Source organism: Branchiostoma belcheri, unplaced genomic scaffold (assembly GCF_001625305.1).
Source record: "Branchiostoma belcheri isolate BF01 breed outbred unplaced genomic scaffold, Haploidv18h27 scaffold88, whole genome shotgun sequence".
NCBI lineage: Eukaryota > Metazoa > Chordata > Leptocardii > Amphioxiformes > Branchiostomatidae > Branchiostoma > Branchiostoma belcheri.
In genome coordinates, this window is record NW_017804553.1 from 1,309,928 (window position 1) to 1,320,843 (window position 10,916).

Here is a 10,916-nt window from a genome sequence, read left to right on the forward strand (position 1 = left end):
ACAAATACATCTATACATACTTATCATGTCTAATATGAGCTGTACATTCCAAACATAATAAGTACCATCCTGATTATACATGTACAGTCTGATTATAGAGTCTGGTGGACTGATGTATGAAAGTGTTCTTAAGTCTTTTTGTTCTATCTGGGGGGATGGAGATGGTGTTACATGGACAGAACTACAGGTGATACTGAAGGATTTCTGTACAGTAAACCTCACTGTAAACCTCACAATGAACTCACTGTAAAAGTACTTTATTTTATATTTAACAAGGAACTTTCCCACCTTTGCGGAGAAGTCGAACCTGAGTCTGTCGGGGGCGACGAGGGAGCCTCTCTGGTCTGCCTCGCCGAGGACTTGTCTCAGGGCGAAGTTCAGCACGTGTGTGGAAGTGTGGTTACTCATGATGGGCCTCCTTCTCGCCTGGGGGGGGGGCATAATTTTCAAAATACGTGTCTTTTAAGTGTCGAAAACATCATCATCAGATGGGAGATGGTAAGGCAAAATTCCAGACAAATCCAGTGGTGACACTTTCAACCCTGCTAACAAATAAACAACCAAACAAACAAACAATTTGCACCTACCTCGTCCACAAAGAGTTTGACCTTGTCTCCGACCTTGAGAGTTCCGACCAGTGTTCCGATGTGCATGACGTAGCCCCCCCGCACCTGGCAGTTCTTCACGGTAAACTCTGTTTCCTGGGACATGCAAGGGGAGAGTTTGTGTTTCACGTTCAACCATACGTCACCCAAAATCACTGAAATCCATGAAGTACGCTCTTCTGATGTTATTCTGTGTGTTTTCATCCTTCTATGATCGTAACTGTGATGATAAGAAAGATGACATCATCTCTCCTCACCTCGTCATCCTCCTTGACAAGGTACCCCTCGTCGTAGATCTGCCCCCCCTGCTCGGCGTAGAAGTTGGTACGGTCCAGCAGCACGCCGCACTCCTGACCTGTGGTGACCTCCTGGACGAACTTTTTGTCTCTCCGCAGCGACACCACGGCTGCAGTGCAGGGCTGGAACACTAGGGGGCAGCAGTGAGCAGTCAGCACAAGGGTAACAACATAGTGCTGCAGTGTAGGGCGGGAACACTAGGGGGCAGCAGTGAGCAATCAGCATAACACAGAATTCAAACCTAACCAAGCTACAAACATCACAAGGCCGAGGCTAACAACACAGCAAGGCACCTCTCTTTAGATATCATTTCAACAAAAATGTTGTATGGCTGGAATTTTTCTAGAAGTTTCAAGAGAAACTTGTTAGAAAGCTTGTTAATTATACCCACCATAGTTCCCGTTATCATCATGGCTGTACTGGTACTTACCGTAGTTCCCGTTATCATCATGGCTGTACTGGTACTTACCATAGTTCCCGTTATCATCATGGCTGTACCGGTACTTACCATAGTTCCCGTTATCATCATGGCTGTACTGGTACTTACCATAGTTCCCGTTATCATCATGGCTGTACCGGTACTTACCATAGTTCCCGTTATCATCATGGCTGTACTGGGACTTACCATAGTTCCCGTTATCATCGTGGCTGTACTGGTACTTACCATAGTTCCCGTTATCATCATGGCTGTCTGGTACTTACCATAGTTCCCGTTATCATCATGGCTGTACCGGTACTTACCATAGTTCCCGTTATCATCATGGCTGGTACTTACCATAGTTTCCGTTATCATCATGGCTGTACTGGTACTTACCATAGTTCCCGTTATCATCGTGGCTGTACTGGTACTTACCATAGTTCCCGTTATCATCATGGCTGTACCGGTACTTACCATAGTTCCCGTTATCATCATGGCTGTACTGGTACTTCGGTGAGTCGTCGGTCGGAGGAAAGCCCTTCTCCTGTAGCTCGTTGATGGCGTGCACGTCCAGGTTAACACTGTCGTCTACACCCGCTCCTTTCCCCTGGGAACGGATCTGTTCAGAGGGATATTTCAAATGAGTAATCTCAAAAACAAGCAAACTTAAGGGTCCGTAGAATGGGTGACAGAATTAAGTCTCAAACAGTTGAAACACTAGCACTATCAGTGTTCACAAGAAAACAGTTTCTTATACATTTTGAACATTTCAAGTAGCATCATGTCATCAGTGGTTAACTGAACCTGTTGAATGAATGGTGTTCATTGTGCCAAACTCTGTATATTTGCAGAGAATGTGCCGATGAGTTCTTAAGCCTACTATGGTTAGCAGGCAGGGATGAGAAGTTTCTGACCTGAGCTTGTTTCCTGCACTCCTCATACGCAGCACAGTCCAGCGTCAGTCCCTTCTCTTCTGCCATTAGACTGGTCAGATCCACAGGGAAACCGTACGTGTCGTACAGCAGCCAGGCAGTCTCTCCTGCAGGTACAGTAACTTATTAACTAACTTATTAACTCATTAACTAACCCAGCCATCAGGCTAGTCAGATCCAAAGGGAAACCATAGATGTCGTACAGCAGCCAGGCAGTCTCTCCTGCAGGCATAGTAACTTATTAACTAACTTATTAACTCATTAACTAACCCAGGAACCAAGTGTTGCTGTTGCATTACTACATTCCAGTTTGTCAGCATGATTTTTACTCCAACAGAAGGTGCTGAAACCTCCCTGACCTGGCACGACCTTGGAGTCTCCCAGCTGGGTGATTCTCTTCTCCAGAACCCTGCGTCCCCGAGACAGCGTCTTTAAGAACTGCTCCTCCTCCTCGTTGATGATGTCCTTCACCATCTGAGGGTCCTTGGTGATCTCCGGGAAGGCACTGCCCTGGGAAGGTCACAGGAAACCAAGGTCACAGATGACTAGAGGATTATGTTTCAGACCTACCACATTTGACCATCTTTCTCCTGTCGCAGGAGATTAAGAAACAAGCAGGACCAAACTTACTGAAAACTACATAGTTACGGGTTAGAAATTAGGATGCAATTGGGAAGTTTTAAATACATACTAGCATACCTTCCATGAGAGGGCCACAGCAAAACTTTTCTAGGAAGGTCAAAGGAAACCAAGGTCACAGCTGACTAGGGAATTCTGGTTTAGACCTATACCACCTTTGACCTCCTGTTGCAGAAGGGAGAAGGTCTAGAAGCCAGCAGGACCAAACTTAGAGAAAACTTTACAGGTTTTAGAAGCTGTTTGGAGATTCTAAATAAACATACCAATGCAACTTCCATGAGAGGACCATAACAAAACCTTTATAACAAAACAACATTTCAAAGCTTACATACGAAGTTAATCTCATCCTTGATCTAAAAAGAAGAACTAAACAGACGTTGAATGCCTCACATATGCAGAGAATATATATATGCTAAGGGTATTAAAAATATTACATTGCTAAGAATGCTACAAACTCAGTCAATGATAAAGACGTTTTGTTTCATTCCGGTGACCTTGAGATGACCTACCAGTGTCTGCACGGCCACGTCCACGAGCGAAGCGAAGAACCCCCGCGGAGCATTCAGCTTCTCGGTCGCGTAGCGCACGCCGCGCCGTAGGATTCGCCTCAACACGTACCTGGGGACATGGAAGGTTTGCTTCACATAACTGGGTCTGATAAACCGCCTTTAGGCATAACACACCAGTTTTGTACAGCAAGTACAAGATACTACTGTACGGTTTGAGCCACACACACTGGGAAGGACCCCCACTCCTGCGATAAGTGCGGTGGGATCTTTAACGTGCTTGAGGTGTAGCTCTGTAACAAGGTTCCCTGCAGTGCAGTTTGCTGTACTCACCCCCTCCCCATGTTGTCTGTATGGTGGCTATGTTGTATTCACGTTGGAAGAACAGTTTATAGGACTTGAAAAGTTCCCTGCAGTGCAGTTTTCTGTACTCACCCCCTCCCCACGTTGTCGGGCTTGCCCCCGTCAGACATGGAGATGGTTAGCGTTCGAGCGTGGTCAGCGAGAACCCGGTACGCCATGTCGATTCCGTCAGCGTCGTCTGACCCGACCTTCCCGGTGTAGGGTCGAACTCCAGTGGCCTGGGGGCACAAGGTTAGAGGTCAGGAGTTAGAGGTCAGGAGTTAGAGGTCAGGAATTAGAGTTTAGGAGTTAGAAGCACGCACAAGATCAGAGGCAAGGGTTATTTTTCTGGAAAAGCACATTTCTACTGTGGCCTGTAATTCAACTGGAGGGTGGTTGGGGGGTTACCAGAATATTGATGCGGTTTGATAGATCTGCTGCCTGGTCCAAACTCAATGTCAATTTGCCGATACAACTTACTGCTTCTTGGTATTCAGAAAAATAGTATCAGAACCAGAACCATGGCTTCTGCTCGTGAGTCTTTAAACTAAAGGCTAGAAGTCTGACATTAGAGGTTATAGATTTGATGTGGATTTGATGTAGAGGACTGAGTGAAGTGGGGGAGGCTGCCATTCCTTGTTTAAGTAAAAAATTTAGAAATTTTCATCCTCCCCACCTTCTGTATGGCAGCAAAGAACGGAGTGAAGAGGTCGGTGTCGTAGTTAGAGAGAACGCCCTGCACGACGGACAGGATCCGCTCCAGCCCCATCCCACAGTCGATGTTCTTCTTGGGCAGGTTGGTGATGCTTCCGTCAGGCTCTCTAAACAACAAACAAACAAACAAACAAACATGTAAATAATGTGCACCACAGACAGGATTCGCTCCAGCCCCATCCCACAGTCTATGTTCTTCTTAGGCAGGTTGGTGATGCTCCTGTCCGGCTCTCTAACAAACAAACAAACAAACAAACATGTACAAACTGTATAGATGCCTGTGCTACAGCCCCTGATAGGTCTTTGCTACACCTTTCCCCAAGATCAGTAATGACCAGTCCGACATGTCAGTGCTACAACCCCACCCCAAGATCATTAATGATCCATCCCTATCATTCTCGATCCAGATACCCGTCTCACCTGTCTCACCTGTATGCCTCACCTGTCCCACACACCTGTATGTCTCACCTGTCCCACACACCTGTATGTCTCACCTGTCTCTCACACCTGTATGTCTCACCTGTCCCACACACCTGTATGTCTCACCTGTCCCACACACCTGTATGTCTCACCTGTCTCTCACACCTGTCTGTCTCACCTGTCCCACACACCTGTATGTCTCACCTGTCCCACACCTGTATATCTCACCTGTTGTTCTGCATGAAGACGAGGTTCCAGATCTCCAGCACCTCCGGCACGTCCATGTTCACCAGGTGAGAAGCGTCCCGGCCGCCGACGCGATCGTAGTGGATCTCCGAGCAGGGTCCACACGGGCCGACCTCACCCATCTCCCAGAAATTATCCTTCATGCTGCCTGGCAGGATCCTGTCCTCAGCAACACTGCAACAGTCAGGAAATACAGTTAGTACAAAACCCTAACCCTGACCCTAACCCAGGCGGTCGTAGTGGATCTCAGAGCAGGGTCCACACGGGCCGACTTCGCCCATCTCCCAGAAATTATCCTTCATGCTGCCTGGCAGGATCCTGTCTTCTGCAACACTGTAAGGGGGGTGGGGTGGAGAGTCAGGAAAGTCTTACTTCACATCAAAGACTACCCCTGACCAATGAGAAGACAGAAGGACTACCCCTGACCAATGAGAAGACAGAAGGACTACCTCTGACCAATGAGAAGACAGAAAGACTCACCCCTGACCAATGAGGAGGCAGAAAGACTAACCCCAGGTGCAGCCCTGACCAATGAGGAGGCAGAAACAACTCACCCCAGGTGCACCCCTGACCAATGAGGAGGCATTAAGACTCACCCGAGGTCGAGCCAGATCTGGCGGCACTCGAGGTCGGGTTCCAGGCCCTGGTCCTTGTTGCCGCCGAAGTACGTCACATACATCCGCTCCTTCTCAAGCTGGTAGCCGTTCACCAGCAGGTCCCACGCCCACGCACACGCCTCTTTCTGAAGTAAACAAACAAACAAACAAGAAAGGTAACATTTGAACTCAAATGCGTAACATTTACCTCCAAGATTGTTAGGCAAGACTATACCTTCATATAGTCTTGCCTAACAATCTTAGTGCTATCTCTATATATGGTGACCAGCCCCTCCAGCACCCTGCCACATTGCTACATAATGTAATACAACACCACAAGTTCTCTGCTACAGCACCAGTTACCATGGTGACAACCCTCTGGTCCAGGTCTATTGACCTTGAGAAGAAAGTAACCAAAAATCACACACAATGTCAGGAAAAGTATACTATGAAGAGATGGATTAGGTGGAGGAATCAGACAGTCTCCGTACCTTGAAGTAGTCTCCGAAGGACCAGTTTCCCAACATCTCGAAGAAGGTGTGATGGTAGACGTCCTTGCCCACGTCGTCAAGGTCGTTGTGCTTGCCGCCGGCGCGGATGCACTTCTGTGAGTTCACCACCCGGCGGTACTTCGCCATGGGGTTACTGGGGTCAACCGTGCCCTGGAATATCGGCTTGAACTGTGGGGAATAAACACAAACACTAATAAACACCTGCAGTTCCAAAGGAAGTCGCTAGGATAAAAGGGAAGGTAAATATTACCAGTTCAGCACGGGTCATGGAGGCTAGTCTGGAGTCCAGCCTTAGTAGCTTTAGTTCAATCTCTTCAAGATCTACTATCCTGCCAACAAGTGGATCTTGGGAAGCTAACAAGACTGAGGATCAGTCACTGGATTATCAGTACTGTACAACTGATGATGTACTAGAGATCATTTCATTTACAAATGTACCAAAATACATGGCATGACCTCTAGAAGACAATAGCTTATCTGTAGGTTAATGATTCATGAGTTAATGGACTAACCTGGCTAGTTAATGAGTTAATGAACTAACCTGGTTCATCCCCGCATTAGCGAACAGCAGCGTAGGGTCGTCCAGAGGGATGGTGTAGTTATCAATAAGTTAATGATTAGTTAATGAGTTAATGGACTAACCTGGCTAGTTAATGAGTTAATGAACTAACCTGGTTCATCCCAGCATTAGCGAAGAGCAGCGTGGGGTCGTCCAGCGGGATAGTTGAGGAGGAGTGGACCTCCAGGTGTTCATGTTTCTCCTCAAAGTACTTAATGAACATGTCCCGCACCTGTTCACCTGTCAGGTTCAGCTGCGGCATCTGGGAACAACAAACAAAACAATAAACAACACAACAATAAACATCAATAACAACAAACATGTCCCGCACCTGTTCACCTGTCAGGTTCAGCTGCGGCATCTGGAGACAACAAACAAAACAATAAACAACACAACAATAAACATCAATAACAACAAACATGTCCCGCACCTGTTCACCTGTTAGGCTCAGCTGCGGCATCTGGAGACAACAAACAAAACAATAAACAACACAACAATAAACATCAATAACAACAAACATGTCCAGCACCTGTTCACCTGTCAGGTTCAGCTGCGGCATCTGGGAACAATAAACAAACAATAAACAACACAACAACAAACATCAATAACAACAACAAACATGTCCCGCACCTGTTCACCTGTTAGACTTAGCTGCAGCATCTGGAGACAACAAAACAATAAACAACACAACAACATAAACAAACGTGCCCCGCACATGTTCACGTCCTGTCAGGTTCACCTGGGTATTCAAATTATAATCATTAAGAAGCCCATTTAGGTTTATCTGGTTTATCATCATTCATTGATCATTTAACCTGTAGGAGGGAGGTACCCTGCAGTTCCATTGGGTTCTGCCAGGGGGAACACCTGCTGCTTTCTCTATCTCCAACCAGACCTCTGGTCTTCAAATTAACTTTTCAAGAGTAGAGTAGAGAGTAGAGTTTTCAGTTGGGTAGGACTGCCGTCCAGTTTTGACTGCTCCCGCTCAAGTAAAACAAACTTCAATGGATGTGACAATTATTGATGAGAACACGCAGAAAAAAAGACTGAAACTGGACACACAGTGAACTGAACAAATGAAAGCAAAGAGAAAAAGTGATGCAAACAGAAAGAAAATGACAACAGAAAATAAAATGGAGAGAAACTGACCAGATCGCCTGTCATCTTGGATGGAGAGGAGGTAACTTTTTATGGAGAACAGCTTTAACAGAGAGGAGAAAGACAGAGTCACGAATAAAGGAGAAACCAGGTAAAATTTAATACAGACTGAAATATATTCAAACCTACTCACTGTAGATACTGGCTTCAGTCAGGAATATGGGAATATTCAGAATACTATAACATTGTGAACAGGCTGAGTTTTATATGGTTGCTAGAATGACGAAATCTTTATAATGGTGTTTCTCACGATTGCGTCACTGATTACAATGACAAAGCCGGGATAGGCCGGGCACAGTGTAATAAACCAGCCCAGCAGGGCAAGTCTGTGTGGGGAGGGGGGCGGTGCATGACGCAACCATGCGGCCTACATGCGACACTCCAAACGCGACAAAATACCCGCCCTTCAGCTTCAGACGCAGACGACAGCCCCTTAGTCCCCTTACCTTGTCTTCTAGATGTGAACTCTCCCTCAGATGTGCTGAAACAAACCGCCAAGTGGGTGCATATGCTGGGAAACTTCGCGGATTCTGTGGTCCAGTCAACTCGACCAACTGGCCATGCAACACGGAAGGGGCGTACAACACACCGCACACTCACGCTTAATAAAATAGTACCAACAACATACATCATAAGACGATTAAGTACTCATAATTGCATCGCAAAACGGTTCAAAAAGAGTCGTGATTGTTTAATTAAAAGCGAATTGAGCTTTATTATCGCAAATTATCTTCAAATGATGATAACTAATCGTTAACTAGTTAACCAGGGCGCTTTACGCCGGTTGACGGTTTATCACTCCGCGCCAAGATGGCGGACGGGCGGAATAAAATCCGCTGCATTTTCTTCAGCGAATTCCACCCCGTCGCGGGGCCCAAAATCACCTTCCAGGTTCCCGAGGACTACATCTCGCAGAAACTGTTCGACTCTGTGCACATCTACATCATCACGAAGCCACAGCTGCAGAACAAGCTGATTACGCTGGACGCCCTAGGACACAGAATCATAGGTAGGTTGTTGGGTTTGTTGTTGTTGTCCTTGTTTACCTGAATTTACCTGAATTTACGATGGAAGCTCATTGGTTCAACGTCTCATAATATATCGCTAGACGTGTTCTCTTGGTGCTGGCTTGCGCATGGGTCAGTTCAAAGTCGATTTTCTCTCTAGGTACAGTATTTAACACTTTGTGACTGTTTTTGTGTGATGTTTCTACTTCCAGGCTGCCCGGTGTCTATCCAGAACGCGAAGTACTCTCGCAACGCGCTGCTGTTTAACCTGTGCTTCGTGTTCGGGTCGGACGCCGACAGTCAGCGGTACGAGCCCGTGGTGAAGAAGCTGGCGGGATATCTGACGACCCTGGAGCTGGAGACCGGGTTTCTGTCGGACGAGCAGAGCAAACAGAAGCTGCCGCAAGTCATGAAGGTGGGAGGGGAGGGGGCGTGGCAGGGGGCGTGGGGATGTGTTTTTGTACCTCCGTTGTTGTTGTTTTCTTTAGAGGTGTTCAAAAATTCATTCTTTCTTTAGAACTATCGCAGAGTGGAACTTGTCATCAAGGACAGAAGTACAGTAGGGGCACTATCATTAGATAGCTTTTAAGTTTATTAGCTTTAAAAAAAAAAAACAATGTCTAGAGTTAGATGTTCAAGGGTTAGGTGTAACTAACAAGTCATTTGGTGAAATCATGGATGAAATCTAGCCAGCTGCTGCCGCACCGAGTGCCTGTGAAGCTGGTGTGTTATGCCGAAGGGCGGTTATACCGGCTATACAGATACGTGGGCTGGCATGGGTGGGTGATTTTGTATCTCAACACGTCACAGATATGAATATTTAAGTACTCTAGTACAAGGACTTAAGATAAATGTTTTGTAGATTGTAAAAGGTAGAAAGAAAGAAACAAGGTACTGAAAGACAGTCATGAGAAATTTTTTGTTCCCGCCCCCAGGAACTGCTGACTCAGCTGAACACCTGTGGCACCTGCAGCGTCCCCATCAACGAGTCCAACACGCTGCACCTGAAGATCGTCCCAACCTCCGAGGAGCCTCCCGTCGTGCTCGAGCACCACGTGCCCGTCTTCCTTAAAGATAAGGTACTATAAAGTCTTAAGCACCATGTGCCTGTGTTCCTTCGTTAAGAGAAGGTACAGTCTTGAAAGTGTGTTGGTAATACATGTATCTGTATGGAGCCAGTGGGACCTCACCACCCAGCAGATCCTACATACTTACATGTCTGCTGTACCGTTGCTGATCCTGTAACATTATAGACAAATGTTTGTTTTATTGTTTTCCTCCCCAGGAGTCGTTTGTGTCCAGCCAGTGGCACTTCACCACCCAGCAGATTCTACATACATACATGCCTACTGTACTGTTGCTGACATACATCATGTATGTAATAAATGGTAAGGACGGTGTATAAGTATAAATGTTTGTGGTTGTTTCCCCCCAGGAGTCGTTTGTATCGAGCCAGTGGGACTTGACCACCCAGCAGATCCTGCCGTACATTGACGGGTTTAACCACGTGCAGCGGATTGCTCAGGAGGCAGATGTGGACATCAACCTGGTGCGCATCTGTGTGCAGAACATGCTGTACTACGGAGTCATCACGCTGCTGCCCATCTTCCAGTACTCCAACGTGTACGTCTGCACGCCCGACATCCACACACTGGTGCAGGACTCACGGCTGCAGAGCGAGTGTCTCGCCTACGTCTCCAAACACCCCAGCCACACCCCGCCCAGGTGCAGTACTTCATACTTACCCTAACCCTAACCCTAACCCAGCCACACTCCGCCCAGGTGCAGTACTTCATACATACCCTAACCCTAACCCTAACCTAACCTAACCCTTTCTCTAACCCTAACCATAACCCAGTCACACCCCGCCCAGGTGCAGTACTTCATACATACCCTAACCCTAACCCAGCCACACCCCGCCCAGTACTTCATACATACCCTAACCCTAACCCTAACCCAAACACC

The 10,916-nt window shown here is 46.9% G+C and overlaps 2 protein-coding genes across 2 annotated transcripts in view; one reads left to right on the forward strand and one right to left on the reverse strand.

The window, feature by feature from the left end:
- The window catches only part of LOC109487414 (alanine--tRNA ligase, cytoplasmic-like), a 10,601-nt gene extending 2,070 nt beyond the window's left edge, over positions 1–8,531 (reverse strand). The window contains exons 1-15 of the mRNA XM_019791404.1: positions 8,391–8,531; positions 7,936–7,987; positions 6,899–7,048; positions 6,207–6,395; positions 5,716–5,861; positions 5,102–5,293; positions 4,416–4,560; positions 3,833–3,978; positions 3,401–3,509; positions 2,612–2,762; positions 2,235–2,359; positions 1,795–1,939; positions 863–1,032; positions 588–701; positions 289–426 (exon numbers count right to left, since the gene is read on the reverse strand). Coding sequence (XP_019646963.1) covers positions 289–426; positions 588–701; positions 863–1,032; positions 1,795–1,939; positions 2,235–2,359; positions 2,612–2,762; positions 3,401–3,509; positions 3,833–3,978; positions 4,416–4,560; positions 5,102–5,293; positions 5,716–5,861; positions 6,207–6,395; positions 6,899–7,048; positions 7,936–7,950 — 1,935 coding nt within the window. The 5' untranslated portion in view covers positions 7,951–7,987; positions 8,391–8,531. The remainder of the gene's footprint in view (positions 1–288; positions 427–587; positions 702–862; positions 1,033–1,794; positions 1,940–2,234; positions 2,360–2,611; positions 2,763–3,400; positions 3,510–3,832; positions 3,979–4,415; positions 4,561–5,101; positions 5,294–5,715; positions 5,862–6,206; positions 6,396–6,898; positions 7,049–7,935; positions 7,988–8,390) is intronic.
- Positions 8,532–8,738: 207 nt separating this feature from the next.
- Positions 8,739–10,770, forward strand: LOC109487439 (nitrogen permease regulator 2-like protein). The gene is made up of 4 exons (XM_019791434.1): positions 8,739–8,953; positions 9,164–9,366; positions 9,887–10,030; positions 10,387–10,770. Exons 1-4 carry the CDS (start codon positions 8,755–8,757, stop codon positions 10,699–10,701), a joined length of 861 nt encoding a protein of 286 aa, XP_019646993.1. The 5' UTR covers positions 8,739–8,754; the 3' UTR covers positions 10,702–10,770.
- The last annotated feature ends 146 nt before the right edge of the window (positions 10,771–10,916 follow it).

Coding starts and splice junctions, on each gene's coding strand:
- LOC109487439 (XM_019791434.1), top strand. CDS start 8,755: ATGGCGGACGGGCGGAATAAAATCCGCTGCATTTTCTTCAGCGAATTC. Junction 8,954..9,163: donor CCTAGGACACAGAATCATAG/GTAGGTTGTTGG, acceptor TTCTACTTCCAG/GCTGCCCGGTGTCTATCCAG. Junction 9,367..9,886: donor AGCTGCCGCAAGTCATGAAG/GTGGGAGGGGAG, acceptor TCCCGCCCCCAG/GAACTGCTGACTCAGCTGAA.